The sequence below is a fragment of the Symphalangus syndactylus genome, chromosome 15 (assembly GCF_028878055.3).
Source record: "Symphalangus syndactylus isolate Jambi chromosome 15, NHGRI_mSymSyn1-v2.1_pri, whole genome shotgun sequence".
Taxonomy (NCBI): Eukaryota; Metazoa; Chordata; class Mammalia; order Primates; family Hylobatidae; genus Symphalangus; species Symphalangus syndactylus.
Window position 1 is genome coordinate 92,386,480 of NC_072437.2, and position 26,715 is coordinate 92,413,194.

The 26,715-nt window shown below is 38.8% G+C and overlaps 1 protein-coding gene across 6 annotated transcripts in view; it reads right to left on the reverse strand.

Annotated features, from left to right (window-relative positions):
• Positions 1–26,715, reverse strand: part of USP12 (ubiquitin specific peptidase 12) — a 111,216-nt gene that overhangs the window by 13,771 nt on the left and 70,730 nt on the right. For 4 of the 6 annotated variants that reach the window (XM_055245243.2, XM_063619260.1, XM_063619261.1 and 1 more), the window contains exons 3-6: positions 26,161–26,374; positions 15,567–15,796; positions 10,047–10,123; positions 9,846–9,929 (exon numbers count right to left, since the gene is read on the reverse strand). In XM_055245243.2, the coding sequence (XP_055101218.1) occupies positions 9,846–9,929; positions 10,047–10,123; positions 15,567–15,796; positions 26,161–26,374 (605 nt within the window). Of the gene's footprint in view, positions 1–9,845; positions 9,930–10,046; positions 10,124–15,566; positions 15,797–21,626; positions 21,710–26,160; positions 26,375–26,715 lie in introns of those variants that run through there. The other 2 variants (XM_055245245.2, XM_063619263.1) reach the window with 2 other exon arrangements.

The following is a 26,715-nucleotide window of genomic DNA, read 5'->3' on the forward strand; positions in this document are numbered from 1 at the left end:
GAAGACTTGCATGGGGGTGTGTGTGCCAACAGGTGGTTGCAGATGTTTGCAGATGTTGACTACGGCAAAGCAAATCCCTACTGCTGATATGATTTTGACATGATACTACACAAGTTACCATTACTGGGACTGGCTACGGGGGAATAAGATATGGATCTAGTTAGGAAAATGAAGCAAAAGGTAGGGCCTTCATCTCACAAACAGGAAGCAATTCAATCATTAAATCTAGGGCAGATACTCAGAGATGAACTGTGGCCATGACATTGTGATGCTGAGTCACCTGGCCATGCATGGATCTTCTTCAATACCTGATAAGAACAGGACTGGTCCCAGAAGTGGGGTCAGGCACATACGGAATAAAGGGAGAGTAAAGAGACTTGAGAGAGGAAAGATGAGAAGGCAAGGAGCTTAGCTCCCAGCACACTGTCACTAATCATTGGATCCCACAGAGTAGTGACAGAAATACAGGCATACCTTGGAGACACAGCAAGTTCAGTTCCAGGCCATCGCAATAAAGTGAGGACCGCAATAAAGCAAGTCATACACATTTTTGGTTTCCCAGTGCATATAAAGGTTATGCTTATACTATACTGTAGTGTATTATGTAATAGCATTATGTCTGAAAAAAGTCCATATCTTAATTTAAAAATAGTTTATTGCTTAAAAAATGATCATCTGAGCCTTCAGTGAATCATAATCTTTCGTGGAGGGTCTTGCCTCAAGGAAGATGACTGCTGACTGATCGGGATGGTGTGCTGAAGGTCGGGGTGGCTGAGGCAATTTCTTTTCTTTTTTTTTTTTTTGAGACGGAGTCTTGCTCTGTCGCCCAGGCTGGGTGCAGTGGCGTGATCTTGGCTCACTGCAAGCTCCAGGCTGAGGCAATTTCTCAAAATAAGACAAGAATGTCTGCCACATCAACTGGCTTTTCCTTTCACAGATTTCTCTGTAGCATGTGATGCTGTCTGATAGCATTTTATCCACAGAACTTCTTTCAAAATTGGGTCAATCCTCTCAAACCCTGACGCTGCTATCAACTAAGGTTATGTAATATTCCAAATCCTTTGTTGCCATTTTGACAATGTTCACAGCATGTTAACCAGGAGTAGATTCCATCTCAACAAACCACATTCTTTGATCATACATAAGAAGCAACTTCTCATTCATTCAAGTTTGATCATGAGATTGCAGCAATTCAGTCAGATCTTCAGGATCCTCTTTTAATCCTTGTTCTCTTGCTGTTTTCACCACATCTACAGTGACTTCCTCCACTGAAGTTTGAATCCCTCAAAGTCATCAATGAGGGTTGGAATGAACTTCTTCCAAACTCCTGTTAATGTTAGTATTTTGACCTCCTCCCATGAATCACAAATATTCTAATGGCACCTAGAATGGTGAATCCTTTCCAGAAGGGTTTCAATTTACTTTGCTCAGATCCATCAGAGGAATCCCAATCTATGGCAGTTATAGACTTAAAAAATATTAAATAAGAAGAATTGAAAGTCAAAATAACTCATTGATTCATGGGCCGCAGAATGGATCTTATGTTAGCAGGCATGAAAACAACATTAATCTCTTTGTGCGTCTCCATCAGAGCTCTTGGGTGATCACATGTATTGTCAATAAGCAGTAATATTTTGAAAGAAATCTTTGTTTCTGAGTGATAGGTCTCAACAGTGAGCTTAAAATATTCAGTAAATTATGCTATAAACAGATGTGCTGTCATCCAGGCTTTGTTTTTTTTCTACGGCACAGGCAGGGTAGATTCAGCGTAATGCTTAAGAACTCAAGGATTTTAGGGACAGTAAATGAATACTGGCTTCAACTTAAAAGTCACCACCTGCATTAACCGCTAACCAGAGAATCAGCCTGTCCTTTGAAGCTGGGCACTGACTTCTGTCTAGCTATGACAGTCCTAAACACCCTCTTTTTCCAATAGAAGACTGTTTACTCTATATTGAAAATCTGTTGTTTAGTGTAGCCACCATCAGCAACTATTTTAGCTAGACAATCTAGATAACTTACTGCAGCTTCTAGATTAGCATTTGCTGCTTCACCTTGTACTTTTATCTCATGGAGACGGCTTCTTTCCTTAAAACCTCATGAACCCACCCCTGCTAGCTTCAAAATTTTCTTCTGCAGCTTCCTTACCTCTCTCAGCCTTCACAGAATTGAAGACAGGCCCTTATTTTGGATTAGGCTTTGGCTTAAGAGAATGTTGTGGCTAGTTTGATCTTCTAACCAGGCCACTCAAACTTCTCCATATTGGCAATAAGGCTGTTTTGCTTTCTTATCATTTGTGGGTTCACTAGAGTAGCTCTTTTAATTCTCTTCAAAAACTTTTTCTTTGCACTCATATCTTGGCTGTTTGGTGCAAGAGGCCTAGATTTCAGCCTATCTTGGCTTTCAACGTGCCCTATTCATTAAGCTTAATCATTTCTAGCTTTTCACTTAAAGTGCGAGACATGCAAATATTTATTTTCACTTGAACCCTTAGAAGCCACTGTAAGGTTATTAATTGGCCTAATTTCAACATTGTTGTGTCTCAGGGAATAAAGAGGCCCGAGAGAGAGGTAGGAGGGTGGAAAGCTCAGGTTGGTGGAGCAGTCAGAACGCACAACATTTAAGGTCATCATCTTTTTCTTTTTGAGACAGTTTCACTCTTGTTGCCCAGGCTGGAGTGCAATGGCGTGATCAAGGCTCACTGCAACCTCCACCTCCCAAGTTCAAGTGATCCTCCTGCCTCAGCCTCCCGAGTTGCTGGGATTATAGGCATGCGCCACCACACCCAGCTAATTTTGTATTTTTAGTAGAGATGGAGTTTCACCATGTTGGTCAGGCTGGTCTTGAACTCCTGACCTCAGGTGATCTGCCCACCTTGGCCTCCCAAAGTGCTGGGATTACAGGTGTGAGCAACCGCACCTGGCTAAGTTCACCATCTTAAATGGGTGCAGTTCATGGTGCTCCCAAGACAATTACCATAGCAACATCAACGATAACTGATCATGTATCACCATAACAATATAATAATGAAAAAGTTTGAAATAGTGCAAGAATTACCAAAAATGTGACAGAGACAGGGAATGTGCACACATGCTGTTGGAAAAATGGCACTGATAGACTTGCTCAACACACGGTTGCCACAAACCTTCAATCTGTAAAAACTGCAGGATCTGCAAGATGCTGTAAAGTGAAATGCAATGTGCTGTTCTCTAAGACCTCAGCCTCAGCCTCCCCCTCGCCCCCATGCCAGCAGCCAGGGACAGGAGAACAACACCTGAAACAGCCATCAATCCTTTCTCATTACAGTTCCCCAGGGCGATCACTCTCCTCTCACCTATATGCTTTAAACTCCCATGGGATAAACGTATATGACCATTAGAGTGACATTTCCCAAACTGCTATCTTTCCTGAACTGCGCTATTTACAGAGTTCAATAGGCATGCTATATAAGCGGAGTCTATGTGCAAGTAAATTCTGGAAAAAGCTGGATAAAGTTTCCTTTATTTTGTGAGTCTTCAGAAGCATGAATATCTAAGATAAAATATTATACAGCAAATTCATTTGATCATAAAATACTAATTTTGTGGCACACCATTAACATTCCCAAAAATGATTCTTCAGTGTTCTCGGGATGAACCTTTTTGGAAGAATTTTTTTTTTTTTTTTTTTTTTTGAGATGAAGTCTCACTCTTGTCACCCAGGCTGGAGTGCAATGGCGCGATCTCGGCTCACTGCAACCTCTGCCTCCCAGGTTCAAGTGATTCTCCTGCCTCAGCCTCCCAAGTAGCTGGGATTACAGGTGCCTGCCACCATGCCTGGCTAAATTTTGTATTTTTAGTAGAGACGGGGTTTCACCATGTTGGCCAGGCTGGTATCAAACTAGGTTATACATTTTGTTATCTTTTTAACTACAAAAAAAAATATGCACTTGAAGTTTGTCACTCATAAATCCATGTTTGCATACATACACACACACACACACACACACACACACACATAAATTCTTGTCTGGGTGTGGTGGCTCATGCCTGTAATCCCAGCACTTTGGGAGGCCAAGGCGGGCAGATCACAAGGTCAAAAGATTGAGACCATCCTGGCCAACATGGTGTAACCCCGTCTCTACTAAAATTACAAAAATTAGCTGGGCTAAAAAGGTGTGGTGGCACACACCTGTAGTCCCAGCTACTCAGGAGGCTGAGGCAGGAGAATCGCTTGAACCTGGGAGGCAGAGGTTGCAGTGAGCCAAGATCATACCACTGCACTCCAGCCTGGAGACACAGTGAGATGGGAAAAAAAAAAAAAAAAAGAGTTCTATAGTTTTAAGTCTTAAATCAATTTTGAGCTAATTTTTTGTAGATGATATAAGGTAAGGCTTCAACTTTATTCTTTTTCATGTGGATATTCAGTTTTCCCAACACCATTTGCTGAAGACATTATCCTTTTCCCACTATGTATTCTTAGCACCCTTGTTGAAGATCAGTTGCTTGTATATGTATGGTTTTATTTCTGGGCCATTTTGTTCCACTGGTCTATATGTCTTTAGGCCAGTGCCATACTATTTTAATTACTTTAGCTTTGTAATATATTTTGAAATCAGAAGTTTAATGCCTCCAGCTTTGTTCTTTTCTCTCAAGATTATTCAACTATTTAGGGTCTTCTGTGATTCCATGTGGATTTTTGGATGTTTTTTTCTATTTCTGCAGAAAATGCCATAGGAATTTTGATAGGGACTGCACTGAATCTGTAGGTTGCTTTGGGTAGTATGGACATTTTAACAATATTAAGTCTTCCATCCATGAATACGGGATGTGTTTCTATTTATTTGTATCTTAATTTCTTTCAGTAACATCTTACAATTTTCAATATACAAGTCTTCTGCCATGTAAGTTTATTCCTAAGTATTTTATTGTTTCTAATACTATTATAAATGGAATGTTTTCTTTTTCTTTCTTTTTTTTTTTGAGATGGAGTCTCGCTCTGTTGCCCAGGCTGAAGTGCAGTGGCGCCATCTCGGCTCACTGCAACCTCTGCCTCCCAGGTTCAAGCAATTCTCTTGCCTCAGCCTCCAGAGTAGCTGGGAATACAGACGTGTGCCACCACACCTGGCTAATTTTTGTATTTTCAGTAGAGACGGGGTTTTACCATATTGGCCAGGCTGGTCTTGAACTCCTGACCTCAGGAGATCCGCCCACCTTGGCCTCCCAAAGTGCTGAATTACAGGCGTGAGCCACCGCGTCTGGCCGTCAAATTGATTTTTGGTTTTCTACTAAGAACTATGGTCTGTATACTCAACATAAGCTTATCCTATTATTCCAAGACTGAGAACTATAAACTTTCAGAAGTGAATTCATCCAAGTAAAGGTCAAAAATACTAAATGAATTGCTCAATATCACACCATAAATTATCAGAAAGGTTTATACTAGATCCTAATGAGAAATATGTAACTTCTGTAAAGTTGTCTTTCCAGAAACTTATGCATAATTTATCCTACAAAGTGTCCAAATATATGTGGGGAATATGTGTATATACACACAAAACTGTTCATCAAAGCACTGTTTATAACAGTGTAAAAAATCTAAATTGTTAGATTTAGACAACTGGTAGATACATGGTACTATGGTATGTTCATACAAAAAAAAGATACTATGCAGCAGGCATGGTATCTAGCTCCTGTAATTCCAGCTACACCAGAGGCTGAGGCAGGAGGATTATGTGAGGCCAGGAGATCAAGATGAGCCTAGGCGACACAGCAAGAGCCCGCCTATAAAAAATAAAATTCAATAAATTACTCAGGCATGGTGGCACACATCTGTAGTCCCAGCTACACAGAAGGCTGAGGTAGGAGGATCATTTAAGCCCAGGAGTCTGAAGCTACAGTGAGCTAAGATCATACCACTGGACTCCAGCCTGGGTGACAGAGAAATCTTTTGTCTCTTAAAAAATATATATATTACATATATGCACATATATTATATATTTATATATGTGCATATATATATTTTATATATATGCACATATACATTTTATATATATGCACATATACATACACATACACATATATATATAAAATTACACACACACACACACACACACACAATGCAGCACCTCCTAAGAAGGATATGAAAATATTTTTTCATTAACATGGTTGCAATTTTTTAAGTGAAAAAGTTTCAAACTTATACATAAAGTTTGATAGCATTTTAGGGACTATGTGTGTATATACATACACACTTTAAAAATCTAAGATATACACAAAAATGTTAACATTTTATAGCTTTTACAGTGATTCTTGATTTACATTTATCTGTATTTTCTAATTTATTTTTTTTGTATTTTCTAATTTATTTACAAAGAATATACATTCTTCATGTATTTTCTAATACATTAAAATTTCATGTCTTTAAAACAAAGAGCTCGATTTTACAGACAATTCTCAATTACTCACATGTGATTACTTGTATAACCATCATTCTAGGGAAAGGGTGTCTTTTGCTCAGAGATGGGCCTTCCTCCCCATGGTCAGTAAAGTCTGAAAGTTGTATTTATCTTAGCTACATTCAGTCCCTGACTCTTACTTATCCAACAGTCTTAGGTACTTTCTAAGGCATTTTCAGGATGAATGTAATGCTTCAGCCCCTATCCCTCTGATGAAACTTCTTTGAGGTGCTCCCCATCATATGCACTAATGGACAGAAACAGTGAGTAATCTGTTTTGATTCTGTGGTCCATTACCAAAAACACTTTCCTTCCTAGGAAATGTCTGTGTCCAAAACAAAAACATAATCACTTAAAAATCTGAGATCTTCCCCTCCCTTAATGAGCAACTCAGTTCAACTATTTGATGGGGCCAAATAACACAGACATCTGTACAGGCAGGAGAGGGGGAAGCCAAAGCAGAGGGGAAGAGTGCGTGTGTGGTGTGTGTGTGTGTGTGTGTGTGTGTGTGTTTATGCATGTGTGTGCATACAGGGAGCGGGGGCAGGAAGGCAGACAGAATAAGCTGGGTTACCAAAAGGTGCACCGACCAAATAAGTAAATCTAGTAAGGATAATGGCAGCCAACTGCACTGTCGGAGAAAGGAATTACAAATATTATGTTGGTGGCTACAAGATTATCACTGTGTATTCATGGTTTTCAATACAGATAAAGAGATCAATAGATGTAGAAGAGAAATAAATGCAGATGTGAAAAGTGTGTGCATATTTATAAATACTCATCCATCCTCTAGCTCTGCTCACTAAGCGGGCTCAGGAACAATGACATCCCAATAGCAACGAGCACAACTATACAAGATCCTAGTTTATTGTTTTCCCCTAAGAGAAACCAGGGCTTGGAGAAATGGCTTGTTCCAGAGTAGGGGCAAAGAAAGAGCAAAATGAGCCTGAACAGCTTGAGTCAGAAAGGAAAGAAATACTGGAGAATGATTGGGCACATCAAGAAGAGAGGAGCCAGCTTGGAGGAGCTCCCCCTGGCCAGACTGGAGATAATGTGAGCACGGAAGTAAGAATGCTAATGGATAACAATCCACTGAATAAAACAGGAACCTTTGGGTCCACTGTAAGATTTTAAAAGTGAATAAAATGAAAGTTCAATGAAAAATGAAATATTGGCCGGGCGCGGTGGCTCACGCTTGTAATCCCAGCACTTTGGGAGGCCGAGGCGGGCGGATCATGAGGTCAGGAGATCGAGACCACAGTGAAACCCCGTCTCTACTAAAAATACAAAAAAAAAACTAGCCGGGAGTGGTGGCAGGGGCCTGTAGTCCCAGCTACTCGGAGAGGCTGAGGCAGGAGAATGGCGTGAACCTGGGAAGCGGAGCTTGCAGTGAGCCGAGATCACGCCACTGCACTCCAGCCTGGGTGACAGAGCGAGACTCCGTCTCAAAAAAAAAAAAAAAAGAAAAATGAAATATTTACAATCTCAAAATACTTCTACATAAAATACTTCTAAATTACAATGAGAAAAAGTAAAGATTAACAGTGAAGAACTCTGTAAAACATCCGGGGAACATTCACTCAAATGTTCAATAACAGCCAAGAACAGTAATGGGAGGTTCAGAAAGGGATTCACATGGCCTCAAACTATCCTTAGAAAGGCCTGCTTGAGGCTGGACACAGTGGCTCATGCCTGTAATCCCAGCACTTTGGGAGGCCGAAGTGGGCAGATCACGATGTCAGGAGATCAAGACCATCCTAACACAGTGAAACCCCATCTCTACTAAAAATACAAAAAATTAGCTGGGCGTGGTGGCGGGCACCTGTAGTCTCAGCTACTCGGGAGGCTGAGGCAGGAGAATGGCGTGAACCCGGGGGGCGGAGCTTGCAGTGAGCCAAGATCACACCACTGCACTCCAGCCTGGGTGACAGAGCAAGACTCCATCTCCAAAAAAAAAAAAAAAGGCCTGCTTGCATGGATGGTCCTTTTTAGCACCTGGAAACTTGGATTTCAGACATGTTCCCACCATTCGCCAAATAATAAGAGTGTCTCGCTGTGCCTAAATTGTTTGAACAAACAAGACAGTTTATGCTGAACTCTTGCTTTCTTTCTGGGAGTCTGGAATTTGGGGGCATGGTAGGCAGAGGGTACCTACATGACTAGCCCCAAATAAAAACTCAGGGCACTCAGTCTGTAGTGAGCTTCCTGTGTTGTCACAATTCAGTGTGGGAAGAATTAAGTGTCTTTTGTGACTCCATTGGGGCAGTGACTTCTGGGTGCTTGCCTGGCTTTCTCTTTGTTGACTGTGTTTTGTATCCTGTCCCTGTAATAAATCTTAGCTGTGAGCATGCTTGGATGTTGAGCACTGTGAGTCCTTCTAGGAAACCACCTGTCCTAGAAGTGATCTTGGGGATACTCCAACACATGGCACAAATCAAGTCACATATGCTACTTAACAGGACATGATGAGAAAAACACAGTAAGATTCCTGTCCAAGATACATAACCTGAATCTAATCACAGGAAAACATGAGACAAACTCCACTGAGGGACATTCTACAAAATAACTAACTTATGATTATCAAAAGTCAGTATCATTAGTGTCAAGAAAGGACTGAGAAACTGTTCCAAACTGAAAAAGACTAAAGAGACCGAATGCTAAATGTAATGTGAGATTCTGGACAGAATCCTTCTTCTATAAAGGACATTACTGGTACATCCTGATACCAAAATAAGGTTTGCGGTAACAGTAGCATGTCAATGTTACTTTCTGGATTTGGATGGATGTGCGCACATAGGAAAACGTCCCTGTTGCTGGGAAATACCTAGTAAAGTGCCAGGGGCCAGGAGGTACATATCAGTAACTTACTTTCAAATGGCTTAGGGTAAAAAAGTTTTCTTGGTCTATTCATGCAACTTTTCTCTGAGTTTGAGACTATTTCAAAATAAGAAATGATGATGATGATGTTTATTATTCCATTTATTGATACCAAACCAGTCTTACAATAACATATTAAGAGAATGTACAACATCCTATGTAGGAAAAGCAGAAACTGAGGGTGTGGGGGACGGGCAATGGGGAGTACTATGTCCCTCAACCCTCTTCACCAAGAAAAAAGTTTACATCATCAGGAAAGCCTCAAAGCCAAATATTTTAACTGTGCTGGTTTATGATGATTAAATAATCGCTAGACATAGGAAATCACTTCAGGGTACACAGTTTTTGTAAAAGAAACATCGAGTAGAATATCATTTACCTAGTAATACTTAATGAACATTAACTGTTAGTAATAGAATTAAGAATTTTTACTCAATGTAAATTTTCCTAGATTGTTTTTCTAAGCCCACCGCCAACATCAATTACAAAAAAAAAAAAAAATCACTTAAAAATCCATAAAGCACTAAATTACCGTTTGTGTGCTTCCTGTTTGCTGCGACACTCTTCACAGTAATACTTGTATTCACTGCACAGAGTTTCTGTGTTGCTGAAACCCCTGTGTAAAATTCAAAACAAATTTATTTTGTAGATACCAGGAAATCATGTATCCATTAAAAAATATTCCAGACTAAAAATAATTATTAAATTTTAAACTAAATAATTCTACATATACCTTAAGCAGTGAGTAATTGATGTATTTTGTTCCACATCAACAGAAAGGTCTAAAAAATCTTCATCTTTGCTGCTTATCTGTAAAAATAGTGAATTGTCTTTGATTTTCAAATACTAGTAAACCACCATTCCCAATTAACAGAATTAAATGCATTCTATTATTATTAGTAAGTAAACAATTCTTTTCCCTCAAGTTCAAAAGAAAACTACTTAATTTGGATTATCCAAAGGACACTGAATAAATAACCCCTACCAGATGTATAAATAAAACACCAAAGTACACTTTTGACTGACTCTCACTGGCAAAGGCTAGTATGATGTGAAAGTTCATGACTTTCCAAAGTCCTTGTTATTTTAAAGCATGAAATAAACTGTACCGTATACACTGATTCTAAAAAAAACATAGGCCAAGACTGAATAAAAATGCTTCACACAGGACAGGATATCTGTATTGTTTTGTCATTAAAAAAAAAATTTAGCCCAAAATGTTAAATTACATTCTTCATTTGTGACTGACTTTATTTCTCCTAAAAATTTAATATAAAGTTTTGTTTGATTTATGGGTAAATAATCTTATAAAGTTATCACTTGCTCATGCGAATTGGAACAGGACAGAACTTTAGACACAAATCTTCCTAGCTATTTCTTTCAGCAAGTCCATCCTGAAGGTACGTGTGCAACAGGAGATACGTCTGACTCAGCAACCTGTGCCTCTCCACTCAGTTAAGCAAACGCTTTCTCATTTTAATACTACATCAAGATTATTATTAGTACGTAGAGTTCTTCATAGAACAACTCAGTAAGTTGTCACAGAACATGTGACTGTACAAAGTATGTATTTATGCAAATATAAATAAACCAGGGTACTGTGCATAGCGTATTTTATAGACAGTTGAAGGGAGTTCCAATGGTGATTGACTTTCCTTGACTTCAACATTAAGCTAACCGTAGGACCGAAACCCCTTCTCTAAGATGCCATTCCACTGTACGATGGAAGATACAGCAACACTACAAGATAACTGACCTGAGTCTCAAAAAGTCTGGTGAAAAAGAAGGGGGGAACACAGACAACTCAGAGAGAAAAAAAGAGGACATGTTATGTTTAAGGAAAACACATCAACTTTGTAGAAAAGTGGGTAGGGTGACAAGAGATAGTATGGCAGAGGTAGGCTAAAGCCAGATCAGGCCGGAATTTACATGTAAGCTATAGAGAAGTAAAAGTTACACAGTCTGGTGTTTCTCAAAATCAATTTTGTATTCCTCAAAATGAAGTCCTCAGACACTGCCTCAGGGGTCTTCATTTGAAATGTTCCTTTTATGATCATGTAAAAACCTAGACACAAGGATGCTCTAGATCACCTGGGTGCATGAGTTACTACGTTTATATTTGCGATTGAGTTGGTGCCAAGTGGTCACCAAGTAGGGCAGTATTTCACTTTTCAGAGTGGTTGTAAAGACATCTGGCTGCTATTGGACTAATGTGTCCTAATGTCATGTCATGCACAATATGGGGAGATCCCAGTCTAAAACTCAGGGAAGAAGTCTAGGGTGGAGATCTGGAGTTGAGACTCATCAGCACATGTGATAATAAAATGGAACATGATCATGATCCTCCCAATTCAGAGTGAGAGGCAACCGACAATGAAACCCTGGGGAACACCCACATTTAAAGAATGGAAAAAGAGAAGCCAAGGAATGAGACTGAAAAGGAACCCTCATAGAGAACACCAGAAAAGGGTGTTATAGACACCAGCTTCCTACCACCTGAGACATTACCAATTGTATTTCTAAAATACAAGCATGAGCTCCTCTAGGAAGTCCGTTCCTCACCTGTCCAAATCCTTCCCACTCCCACCTGGATTAGGTCTACTATTCTCTGGCTGGCATGGCATCCTGTGCATACACATACGATAACACACTGTACTGGAATTGCCTGAACACTGGTTTGCCAGTCTTCATTACCATAGGAGTATCTTGTGATCAGAGGCTTATGTCTTACTCATCTTCTACCCAGCATAGTTGGTGCTAGCACCCCCTAAAATGAATACTTAAATATAAATCTAACAAAACACGCATGGCATTGATATGAGGAAGAACTACCAAACTCCAATGAAAGATAGCAAAAAAAGTGGTAAATAAGTGGAGACAGTGCATGTACTTGGATAAGAAGACTCAACTTTGTCAAGACATCATTTTTTTCCCAACTTGATCTATAGGTTCAGCAAAATCCTTATCAAAATCCCAGCAAGTTATTTTGTGGGTATTGGCAAATTTGATTCTAAAGTTTACATGGAGAGGCAAAAGACCCAGAATAGCCAACAAAGTATTGAAGAAGAACAAAGTAAGAGGACTGAGACTACCTGACTTTAAGACTTACTCTAAAGCTACGGTAATCAACACAGCATGGTAGTGGGGAAAGAACAGATATACAGACCAACAGGACAGAAAAGAGCGACCAGAAACACACTCACACAAATAAAAGTCAACTCATCTTTGACAAAGGAGCAAAGGCAATTCAATAGAGAAAGAATTGTCTTTTCAACAAATGACGCTGGAGCAGATGGACATCCACATGCAAAAAAATTAACCCAGAATAAACCTTATAATACCTTATACAGAAATTAACTCAAAAAGGATCACAGACTTAAATATAAAATGAAAAACTATATAATTCCTAGATAACATAGGAGAAATTCTAAGGGACCTTTAGTTTATTGACGACTTTTTAGATACAACACCAAAAGTATAATGCATGAAAGAAAAAGTTGGACTTTATTAAAATTAAAAACTGATAATTAAAACATTAAAAACTTCTGCTCTGCCAGCCAGGCCCGGTGGCTCACGCCTGTAATTCCAGCACTTTGGGAGGCCAAGGTGGGTGGATCACTTGAGGTTGGGAGTTCAAGACCAGCCTGACCAAAACGGAGAAACCCTGTCTCTACTAAAATTACAAAATTAGCCGGGCGTGGTGGCGCATGCCTGTAATCCCAGCTACTAGGGAGGCTGATGCAAGAGAATCACTTGAACCCGGGAGGCAGAGGTTGCGGGGAGCCACTGCACTCCAGCCTGGGCAACAAGAGCGAAACTCCATCTCAAAAAAAAAAACTTCCGCTCTGCCAAAAACAGTGTTAAAAGAATGAAAAACAAGTCACAGACTGGGAGAAAATATTTGCCAAAGACCCGCCTGATTATGAACTAGTATCCAAAATTATACCCGAAAAAAAAACCCCACTTAAAATTCGACAATACTCAAAGAAAAACAGCCTGATTAAAAAATGGACAGAAGATCTGGACACATCACTAAAGAGATATAGTTGATAAATAAGCAGACAAAAAGATGATCAACATCATATGTCATTAGGGCCTTGCACATTAACATGAGACAACACTACACGCTTATTAGAATGGCCAAAATCCAACTGACAACACCAAATGTCAGCAAGGATGTGGAGAAACAAGAACTCTCATTCACTGCTGGTAAGAAGGAAAAATGGTACAGCCACTGTGGAAGACAGAATGTTGGTTTCTTATCAAACTAAATATACTCTTACCATACAATCCAGTGATCATGCTCCTTGATATTTACACAAAGTAAAAACTCACATCCACACAAAAACCTGCACACAAATGTTTATAGCACCTTTATTCGTAATTGGCAAAACCTGGAAGCAACCAAGACGTCCTTCAGTAAGTGAATGAACTTTAAAAACTGCAGCACATCCATACAGTGGAAATGTTGCTCAGCCAAAAATAAAGGAAATAAGTTATCAAGCCTTAAAAAGACATGGAAGAACCTTAAATGCATATTGCTAAGTGGAAGAAGCTAATCCAAACAGGCTGTATACCATGCACCAACTACACAATATTCTGGAAAAGGCAAAACTATGGAGACTTTACAGGACCCTTAGCTTTCTTGCTTGTGGACCCTCTTTTCCAATGTTATTAAAAACTAGCAGCGCAACTGCCACAGTAAAGATGAGATCAGGCAAAATCATAAATGCATGCTAAATCTTGGGTGAGATTTTGATGAGGAGGGAGGTATTTGTGTCTCCCCACAGACTGCCTCCTAATTGCAAGGGGATTTAAAAAAAAAAAAAAAAAAAAAAGTCATCATAAAGTGCAGAAACTGGCCCAGCACGGTGGATCATGTCTGTAATCCCAACACTCTGGGAGGCTGAGGCAGATGGGTTACTTGAGGGCAGGAGTTCAAGACCAGCCTGGGTAACACAGCAAGACTCTCTCTACAAAAAGTTTAAAAACTAGCTGGGGGTGATGGCATGCACTGTAGTCCTAGTTACTCAGAAGGCTGAGGCAGGAGGATCACTTGAACCCAGGAGTCTTGAGGCTATAATGATCTATAACAGTGTCACTGCACTAAAGCCTGGGTGACAGAGCAAGAACCTGTCTCCAAATAAATAAATCAAATGGAGAAACACCACCACCTTGACTGGGTGATCAAAAATTAACTTCACCAACGAGAGGCAGATGGATATTGTGTGCCTACAGACGTGATGCCCCGAGAAAGACACAACATGAATGATGTATTATTATTAGCCATGAATGCATAACCTGCATCTAATTAGGAAGAAACATCAGAGACACTAAATATGAGAACATCTGATTTTAAAAAGGTGAGGGAGGCATATTCTCAAAAAAAAAAAAAAAAAAAAAAAAAGACCATGTAAATGTTTCAGGTTAAAGAAGCCTAAAGAAACAACTAAATGCAATGTCCCCCTCTAAACTGGATTCTGTACTGAATAGGGAAAATGCTATAAAGAACATGACTGGCTGGGCATAATGGCTCACACCTGTAATCCCAGAACTTTCAGAGGCCAAGGTGGAAAGGCTGCTTGAGCCCAGGAGTTCAAGACCAGCCTGAGCAACACAGTAAGACCCCTGTCTCTACAAAAAATAAAAATTTAAAAATTAGCTGGGCGTGGTGGCACGTGCTGGTGGTCCTTGCTACTTATGAGGCTTAGATGGAAGGATTGCTTGAGCCCAGGAAGTCGAGGCTACAGTGAGCTGAGATTGGGCCACTGCGCTCCAGCCTGGGTGTAACAACTTTCAAGCTTCATCTTTACAAAGTGTCCAGCAAGTGGGATATTTTCCCCTCCTTGAGGGTACACTGTATGCTTTAGTTTTCATCCCAACAATGGATACTAAACGTAATCGTAGAAAAAGGAAAAACAAATTAATACGCCTCCCTGATCTGTATGATCCTATGAGATTATGTCCTAAGACATAATTTCCACAACATGGTTTTATGGCCTCCTAAACCGAGGGAAAATCAAACAGTTCAAGCTACAGTAAGTGTCTTTCTATCACCTCAGGTATTCATTGTCAATAAGCAACATTACATTAAGAATACAGACAGATTCCTTTTAAATGAAAAATACACCTTTAACTCCTATACCTAAGAATTACAACTTTCAAGTTCATCTTCCATTCTGTCTTTCTCAAAGAACAACCTTTAAAGTAGTAATTCAATTTTTCTCTATACAAAATCGTATGATATACTTACAGTTTCACAAGTAAGACATCTGGTTTCATTAGTTAATGTTCCCTGAAAAATCTCATGAACCCACGTTGGGTCTGGTGTGCTGTTATTATTTTCATTATCAATATTACCATTAGGTAAGCGACCATTTTGTTTTTCCTGCTTTCTCTCTTCTTGTAAAATATCAGCAATTGTATTTAGTAAGTAATTTAAGAATTCATGGGCATCTTGTTGCATGTAGTTGTCAAAAAGCTCTAAAAATAAAAACATAATATTAGAGAATTATTTCAGAATTCATAACTTCATAAAAAACCAATTTATAAAAGAATATCTAGTATTGGATCAGAACTAAAATATAAATGCACAATGTTTTTGTAATGTATAACAAATAACTTACACATCTAAAACTTTTATCTGTATTTGGGGAAAACGTAAAATTAATTCAAATCTTGTTTAAAAATACTACTAATTGATCCTGAGAAAAGGGCAAAACCTATCCTTATACATTAGCATAACAGATACTGAGAATTTAAGAAATTGCTTATTAGCTTACCTAACTTATTATTCCACAAATATTTCAACATGGCAAGCTTTAAAGCAGAAGTTGGACAACCATTTGCCAATGCCAAGCCAATTGCTTTAGACCCACAAAGTTTATCAAAAATAAATTACTGAACCATACATCCCAGGGATTCTGATTTAGTTGATAAGGGTAAGGCCAGAACGTGGGGCTTTTCAAAGCTCCTCCAACTAACTCTGATGTAGAGTCAGGTTTAAGAATCATGTTGTCAAGATTTATCTATATAATCCAGATAATCTCAAGTCCCTTCCAAATGTGAGACTTTGTAATTCCACAAAACGTTCCCTGCAGTTACACAAATGAATAAATATAATTGAAATATTGGTGGTGCTAACATCAAGTGTGCTTTGCCCTGTGCTTGGCAATATACAACTCTACCATAGAACAGTAAGGACTTTAGAGGCAGTATCTCATTTGATCACCAACAACCATGTAATATTAACTTTATTTGTAAACATGAAAATGGGACGAGAGAGAGTACAGTCACACTGCCAAGAAATGGCAGAGCCAGGATTCAAACTGGGCAGTCTGACTCCACCATGCCACACACAAAGTAATGCCCAGTGTGAGCCCACACACAAGAACATACATGAATTGGTCAATAAAATGCATTGAGAAAAATTACCTATTTAGGACATTTTATTTTTAGATCCTCAATATACATTTAATAAGTTCCAGAAAGATTTTACATTTTAAAAATGAATGCACACAAATTTAGAAAAAAATTTAGAGAAAGTCTAAGATAAAAGGAATTAACAATTACATTTTAGAAGAGATACAGATATGACTACATAAAATTAAGTTCTATGTATTAGAAATCTTTTAAAAAGTTTAAAAAAAGTGAAACCTGAAAATTATTAACATTTTCAACATATAAAAGCAAATCTCATATAAAAGAAAACCAAAGTGGGCAATCTTATAAATGGCAATCAATTTATAAGAAAAAAATAATCAAAAGGCTAAGAAACATGAGAAAATGTTCAATCCCATGGTAAGTTTAAAAAAAAAAAAAAAAGCAGACCAAGCGCAGTGGCTCATGCCTATAATCCAGCACTCTGGGAGGCCAAGGCAGGTGGATCACCCGAGGTAAAGAGTTTGAGACCAGCCTGGCCAACATGGTGAAACTGCGTCTCTACTAAATACAAAAAATTCACCGGGCATGGTGGCACACGCCTGTAATCCCAGCTGCTTGGGAAGCTGAGGCAGAAGAATCGCTTGAACTCGGAAGGTGGAGGTTGCAGTGAGCCGAGATTGCACCACTGCACTCCAGCCTGGGCAACAAGAGCAAAATTCCATCTCAAAAACAACAACAAAACAGAATACCATCTTTCTTTGCAAAGTTATTGTAAAAACAGAAAGGGAATGAGTGAAGCTATTTACGGGGGTTGGGGGGGGCACAGCTGCTAGAGCAAGGCTGTCTGGGTTGGTGCTATGGTTCTACCGCTAACTGCACGTGTGGCATAGGCAACTTATTCAACCTCCCTGTTCCATAATTCCTCATCTGATAAAGGCGGCTCACAGCAGTACCTATACCTCACAAGGCTGGTAGGAAGATTAAAAGTGCCTAGAATACAACAATAGGTTTTGTATTCTGTTCAACAACAACCACAGTAACAATACTGGCAGTATCACTACATGTTGAATATCCTTTATCCAAAATGCTTGGGACCAGCAGTGCTTGGGACTTCAGACTGCTTCAGATTTGAGAATATTTTCATACACATAATGAGGTATTTTGGGGATGGGACTCAAATCTAAACATGAAATTCATTTGTTTCATATACACCTTATATCCTGGAGGTAACTTTATATAGTACTTTCTTTTTTTTTTTTTTGAGATGGAGTTTTGCTCTTGTTGCCCAAGATGGAGTGCAACTTCATATAGTATTTTTAAAAACTTTGTGCAGGGAACTAAATTTGTGTACACTGAACCATCAGAAAGTAAAGTTGTTACCACCTCAGCCACCCATGTGGCATCATGCAGCTCAAAAAGTTTCAGATTTCTGGATTACGGATGCTCAACCTATATAATTGTTGCTGCTACTGAACAGAATACAAAACACATCAAAGACTATGTAAAAATCATGAACTTCTGTATGGCAAAGTCAACATAAATGAAGACAAGTGACAAACAAGGATAATTATTTGCATATTAATATCCAGACTATGTAAAGGTTTAATATACAGAATATTTTTTAAAAAAAAAAACCCTTTACAAAACACGAAAAAAAATTTTTTTAACTGGCAAAGGAAAATAATAGCCAATTCAGAGTAGAAATACAAATGCCTAAATAATACATGACAAGGGACTGGGAAATAACAATTAAAACAATGACAAAATATCATTTTGCCCATCACTTTGGCAAAATAAAAACTGACTTCATGTCCATCCAGTGTTAGCTTGAGTATGGAGAAATGGACATTCTCAACTGTTGCTGCTGGGAGTATAAACTGGCATGGCATGTTGTAAAGGCAATTTTGGTAACAGATTTAAAATAATGCAACCTAGTTCTCCCAGGTATCAATGACAGGTAAGTATCTGTGCATGTACCGAAACAAGCATAAATACGGCTGCTTATTTATAACAGCAGAAGTCTGAAAATATCCTAAATGTTTATCAACAGGAGAATGATTTATTTAAATTATGCTATAATTTTGTTAGGGAATGCTGGGCAACGGTTAAAATGGAAGCAGTTCCATTGAATTAACATGACAAAACTTCCAAGACAGAAAGCCAAACAAGGATGCTGAACACATGTGGATCCCACTCATGAAAAACAAACAACCGGCTGGGAGCAGTGGCTCCTGTCTGTAATCCCAGCACTTTGTGAGTCTGAGGTGGGCAGATCACCTGAGGTCAGGAGTTCGAGACCAGTCTGACCAACATGGTGAAACCCCATCTCTACTAAAAATACAAAAATTAGCCAGGCACGGTGGCAGGCGCCCATAATTCCAGCTACTCAGGAAGCTGAGGCACAAAAATCACTTCAGCCCGGGAGGCAGAGGTTGCAGTGAGCCAAGATCGCACCACTGCACTATAGCCTGGGTGACAGAGTGAGACTGTCTTGCAAAAAAAAAAAAAAAAAAGAAATCACCACTGTTTAAGTTCCCATAAAATGTAACTGTGGCTTCCTATTTGGACATATATATTTAAATGCATAGAAAAGGGTTTGGTAGGATCAAGGTATTTCAAAGGAAGATGAGATTGAGGAGCTGGGGAGGAAGCAGAGCACTCAGGGAAACTTCTAGGTTTGTTTGGTACTAAAATGTTATTGTAAGAATCTATGCATATATTATTTGTATGCTTAAAAATAAAATAGAGCTTTCCATACAAAAAGTCCACTTCCTCGCTCCCCGTCACTGCCTGTTACACATTCCTTTTTTTTTTAAGAGATAGGGGTCTCGCTATGTTGTCCAGGCTGATCTCGAACTCCTAGGCTCAAGCAATCTGCCTGTCTGTTGCATATTCTTCATATACAATTACTTCCCAAACCCTTTCGATTTTTAAAGTTCATTTCCTGCATGTCTAGTCTGTTCCATTTCCATTTAAATCTACCTAGTTCAAGTCAGCTCCCTTCACTTAACCCACTAAGTCTCCTTTCCTTCAGTTTCACACTGCAAATAGACAAGTTTAATTTATAGACCCTGAATCTTTCTCCCTAGGAATTTTCCCTGACATCTCTTGCATTACATGGTAAAATTCACAATAATTTTTTTCATGTTATTATTTAATTATTTTCATATATCCAAATCCATTCGACAAATTAGGGTCTCAAATCAAATACAATAATATTAAGAATGCAACTGAAGCCACAGTTCACTTCTCTGCTGTAAGTTTAGCCTGAGGGACCCATTAGCCTTTAGCAAAATCCCCATGTTATATTTAAAAACAATAAAAGTCATGAGTTCTAAGAGCTCCGTACTAGCCTACATGGACTTAACAACTAATCTTGAATTTGGTACACTGTGTGTGGGTTTTTGTCCACAAGAGATAGTAGATCTAAAGCACTGGGACACCATTCCCCTCTCCCTGCTCAGAGCAGAAGTCTATGCAACCTCTCCCAACACTGAGACAGCCTGCAACTCAAAAATCTTCTCAGCAGTCCACTCCATCCCTCCGAGGCCGGGCCAAGTCATGCATAGAACCTCGCGTGGTTCCACCAGTTGGAAAAGTCTAGACCACAGCTGAGCTAACTCAAGCAAATTATCTAACCTTGCCCCTCAATGCAATAATCCTCCGTCCCTGAAAATAATAAACACTTCCCCTCTCAACCTCAATCTCCCATCCTCTACTACTTTCATTTGCTTATTGTACCTTATTTCCTTTCTCATCCTTGGGATTTTCTTTGTTCCCAACCCTTTCTAAGTTGCTCCCTCTAGGTCCTGCATTCTGTTCTGAACAAACTCCCTCGCCTTATCAACCTTTGGCATTTTCTAGTTCTGCTACTTGCTCTCAATCACAAAAGTGCCCAAGATACAGCCATACTATGACCCTCAACCCTCCTCTCTCTGAGGTCATCTTCCAACCTCCTCCTCATCCACTGATGGCCTGATTCACAGTTTCTCTCTCCACTTTGCCTCCTGCACCAACCTTGACATGTCAGTGTCTAGGCAGCTTCCCGACGTGCATGCACCTCAATCCCTTACAATTCAAGAACCTTTATCTATCACTCACTCACCCATTTCCGGGTCACAAATCTGGAACCACCCACCTCAAACAGGTCCACTAAGACAAGGAGTGGAAGATAATTATGCTAAAGTTGAGCTGAGGGGCTTAAGAAAAGTTGGAAACCAACTGGAAAAGTCCTAGAGGAATCTAAAAAGAAGAATAATCAGGGAGAACTAGTGAAAAGATTTTATAAACACTGTTGAGGACCTAGTTAAGGTTAGAGATGATTAATTCCCCACAGTGGCTAACTACATATTGGCTTGATGCCACAATCTGAAGTAGCCTAATTTCTCCCTGTTGAAAAGAATTTTAGCATATACATGTTTTTCAAAATAATTATTTTTTAAGTAAAAATGTGCAAATGTTTTTGCTTTTTTAAAATGTACATCTTTTTTGGATGCTCTTTTAACATAGAGCAATGATTTCATATTCACAAAAATACCTCCAATGACTTGAATGCTCTGAAAACGAGATGCAAAGTAAACCAAAAAATAATCTTTAAACTTCTGTTGAAATATTTCTAAGATTATTTATAGTCCATTTTCCTTAGAGTATACTGAATATGCCAGAATTTTGCTGTACGTGAAAGCAGCCACTATAGTTTTAAAAGCATCAACCAGGACTGCATAAACATCAAAATAACACTGATGAATGACCTCAGGACAATCCCTGTGAACTGCATTATATTTAATTTTTAAAACCCTGGTTTTCTTATGGTTTGCTTTCTTCTTTGCTAAGTAGCATAATGGGAAAGGTGGACTTCAAACTTGCTTTGGAAGTTTAACAATTTCATTCATTCATTCACTCATTCAATAAATATTTAGTAAGCACCTACTATGTGCCAGGAACTGGATTATGTGCTGGGAATAAAATGGTGAGCAAAAACAAATGGGTTCCCTCCGTCATGGAACTGACAGTCTAGTGGGAGAGACAGACAATTTCATTATTAAATAAATGTATGATTATAAACTACTATAGTCCTGATATAGCTACAACAATAATGCAAAAAAAATGAAAAACACTGCTTAAAAATAGGTTATGTTCTCCTCATAATTCAGAAATAGCTATAAGCTCTCATTACACAAAATACCATTTATGCTCTTTTGGAGAAAATTGTTTGAAATAAACATAAGAAATTATTTACTCAAATATATTTAACAGGTATTATTTGTGAACAACTAAAATTTCCTCACTTGAGGGAGACCCAGACTTAAATTTATCTGTTTTTTTAATCTCTCCACGGCACATGAAACGCTGCTATGTCCATGCACGTTCCTTAAGAACAAGGACCCTTTCTATCTCATCCCTAGGACTGACAACAGTGCCTGCCACATAATGAGATGTATTTCCCATTTTTGAATGAATGGATGGATGGATGGATGGATGGATGGATGGACAATAGGGATTGAAACAACTAAGATGATGACAGAAAAGTAGATCTGCCCCCAAACAATAACTTAAATGACCGACACTGCTAAGGTTCAGTGAGTCAGAGCACACAGCTACAGATGCCAGCTGATGTGGCCTTCAGGCCCACCTAAAATGATCCCAAACAGTCCAGTTGAGGGTCAACTCTAGCTAACACAATCAGATCACCAACCTATGTTGTATTTCTTCCAAAATAATAGTAGATCACCCACAGGCAGTACCTGTAAAGAGATGACTCCATTTCCTACCTGGGTACTGCAACAGCCTCCAGGCTGGTCTCCTGCATCTACTCTCATGCTGCCTAGGCCCACCCAGCAGCCAAAGGGTCTTCTCAAACAAATCAGAATGTATCACCCACCTGCTCAGAACCCTCTCGTGGCTTCCCATGGCTTTCCAAATAAAACCCAAGCTTTAGGCCCCTGCTCTTCTGACTTTATCTTCATCCTATTCCACTCTTGCCATGCTAATTTTCTTGCCATCCTTCAAGCACTCAGGCAACCTGCACTTTCTTCTTACTGATGGTAACATTTTTGCCTCAGATCTTCAAATGATGTCTTCAACTTTCTGATCTAACATTACCTAATCAGGGACATTCCCCAACGACTGACATATGAACTGGCAACTCCCTCATCCTCTGTCCCCTTTCCCAGTGTTCTTTTTTTCGTGACAGTGACACACTGCATCACACAATTGATGACTGTCTGCTTCCCCACGAGGGTGTCAGGTACCTGAAGGCATATTTCTGTATCATCAGTGCCTAGACAGTGTCTGGCACACAACAGGAAATATATCTATCATAATTAGTCTACTCAAACACTCTGCTAGCATCCATCCCATCAGCAGGTAACATGCATGGAGCCAGTGTTGCTGTACTCTATGCAGGAGCACTGTGCAACAGTCCTCTTATGCTATGATTAGGTAACATGAGTTAAAACTGTAAAAACAAAAATTCATTAATAAATAGAAATTAAAATCAGTTCTTTCCAGGGACATCAAAAAGATTAGTAACATAAAGCAACGGTGGTTAAAACAATACGGGGCTAATATCTATTGAGAATAAAATTTTTAACATAGTATGGCAGGAAATTAATTTAGTGAGAACCATCTACCAGTGAAAATCAGTGGAAATACTGAAATGAGTAACACACTTTCCAAAGATTTAAAACAAACAAAATCTCAGAAGGAAAGATATGCAATGAATAATATATTAAATCCTCTTTGATTTGTATATTCTTCTCTACACAATTCTCAAGGGAAAATTCAAAAGCCAAAAATATATTTCAAAACATATTTGCAAATGTCAGCAACATCAAATAATAAAAATGCTTTTCTATTAAAAAATGGCTTTTCTATTAAGCATTATTTCTGAAGTTTAGAAAAATGAAGCAAAACTTATGAGAAGATGGGCTTAGAATAAATATTTATTCTAGAATCAGTCTCTTTCAAAGAAGTATTTAAGAACTCTATTGTGTTACCAACTCAATCTGCCTAAATACAAAAAAATTAGTAACTACTGAACTATTAAAAAATAATAATAAATAATAATAATAAGGCCAGACACAGTGGCTCATGCCTGTAATCCAACACTTTGAGAGGCTGAGGTGGGTCATTTGAGGCCAGGAGTTCAAGACCAGTCTGGGCAACATAATGAGACCCCATCTCTACCAAAAACAAAAAAAGAAAGAGAAAGAGAAGAAAAAAGAAAAAAAGCCCATTTGGAAAAAATAACGAACACTGTAAAAATACCCCAAGTTTGACAAACAAACATATAAAGCCATAAGTATGTAACTGTATTTTACCTCTATTCAGCATGAGGGTCAACCTAACTAAAATAAAATCATTGTATAAAGAGCCCATGTGATAGGTTAATAAGGCCAAGAGAAATGTACTATTAAATGAAAAGGGAAATAATGTATGCTCTGTATGAGCTGCATACTTTTGAACTTTTTTTTTTTTTTTTTAGAGACAGGGTCTTGCTCTGTTACCCAAGCTGGAGAGTGGCACAATCAGGGATCACTGCAGCTTCAACCTCCTGGGCTCAAGCGATCCTCCCACCTCAGCCTTCCAAGTAGCTGGGACTACAGATGTGCACCACCACATCCGATTAATTTTTAAAATTTTTTGTGAGACAAGGTCTTGCTTTGCTGCCGAGGCTAGTCTCAAACTCTTGGGCTCAAGCAATCCTCCTACCTTGGCCTCCCAAAGTGCTGGGATTACAGGTGTGAGCCACCATGTCCAGGCACTGAACATTTAAAAAATACTAATAAAGTCACTGAGAAAGGGTGCCATGTTCAATTACCAAGTACATAAATTTTCCACAAGGACAAAACTTTTAAAGTTTCGTACAGACACACACAAAAAGACTGAGAAGACTTAATTGCTCAATCCACATTTGAGCATTAAGGTTATATTTGATTTTCTAAAAAACAAGATAAACAGATCTGTAATCTAATAAAGTATATATGTTTAGCTTTCATTAGGGGAAACAAGATGTATTTTTGAGAGCAATTAATTATTCTACATGTGTATGTGGGGAAAATGAACAAATCTTCAACAAATGTATCAAATTCAAGAATAACAGCCTATAGCCTATTTCTGGGTCATCTTATATTTCAGGGAACTAGATATGATCCAGGCTTACCTCAATTCACTGTGTACAGTGTCAACTGACTAATTTAAGGGCATGATTATACATTAGGGTATTTAATAATCAATCTTAAAGACTTCTTAAATCCTGCTTGTGAGCCTCTATTTAATAGGTAACAAATCAACTAAAAATGCCATTCAATTTTGTTTCTACATGATTAAAATGCCTACATTAAACAAAAGCCAGAAGTCTACATGGTATCTAAATTCCATTTGAATTTTTGAGGCAGTGTCCCACATTAAATAGAACACTGGGCTGGGCTGCCGGGCGCGGTGGCTCATGCCTGTAATCCCAGCACTTTGGGAGGCCGAGGTGGGCAGATCACGAGGTCAGGAGATCGAGACCATCTTGGCCAACATGGTGAAACCCCGTCTCTACTAAAAATACAAAAAATTACGTGGGCGTGGTGGCGGGCGCCTGTAGTCCCAGCTACTCGGGAGGCTGAGGCGGGAGAATGGTGTGAACCCGGGAGGCGGAGATTGCAGTGAGCCAAGATTGCGCCACTGTACTCCAGCCTGGGCGACAGAGCGAGACTCCGTCTCAAAAAAAAAAGAACACTGGGCTTACGTATCAGGGAGAAGTAAGTTTGTATACCAGCTCCACCACTTAGTAACTCTGTGGGACCTTGGACGAATTAACCTCTCTGAGCTTGTTATTTCATAGGGTGATAATGTCTAACTTACTGGCATGTGAAAATTAAATGAACAATTATTTCAAAAGAGAAAAGGGAGGTGGGGCTTACTCAGTAACTATTTTTAAAAGGGGATGGGGGATTAAAACTTATCTCCCGTAAGCCAAAAGGTCTTTTCTAGCTCTTTCCCCAGAGTGTGGCTCCTGGCAAGCCTTTTTTAGGTTTTGATTTTTCATGGCTAAAATGGGGGAAATGACATGCTCTCTATCTAAGGCTACTGCAAGGATCCAATGAGTTAACACACATGAAAGCATTATGAAAACAACAAATGCATAAGCATGCAAAAAAAAAAGAAAATACCCTTCATTCTTGACAGAAAAGCCAAGCAAGCAAAAAGAGAAACTGTGATTTCTCATTTGCTGCCACACAGAATTTTATCACTGTATAACGCAATGCAAACATTAACTGTATCTTGTATTAATTACTGTGAGACTGTCTCCTTCAGTAAATGAGTGCCTCCTTGAAGAAAGGAGTGTCGTCCTTGTTTCTTCAAAAGCTAACATGTTATCAGGCATACAGATGATGCTCAGTAAGTGCTGGAATTATGGCACGCTATCTTTAACCTTCCTAGTATGTCATTAATACAGTGGGAAGTAGAATTACCATTTTCTTTCCGTAATCTTGTGATGAACTTCTTAGGGGGTATTACTCCAACCTTTTTCTTCTGAGTGGCTATGCTATGGAAGAGATCTGCTAAGCATGTAAGAAGGCTCTCCTTTTTCCTAGGTTGACTCTTATATGCAAGAACTTTTTCCCGAAATGGACGACAAAAATAAAGTGCTTGAAGAACTGAATTGCAGTAGCAGGTATTCCCAAACTGCAACAGAAAAAAAAAAGTTTTGTTAAATTTAGGGCAACACATTTTCAAGAGAGAAATTCCCAGTGTATGGTTGAGAGAACAGAAAGAGATGACAATCGGTTACTACTGTTACTATAACACTGACTGCATTTTATTACACATTTTAAAATACAACTCTCAAAGATTCTTTAGAAATCACAGAAGTAAAGTTTTCTATCAGGTTCTTAGGTACATCCAAATTAAAACACACAAAAACAAAAAATAAAAAAACAAGATCCCCTGAAATGTTACATGAAAAAGTCACCAGTATGACAGTCTAACAATCACTGAAATGCCAAGTCACAGTATTCATGATGTAT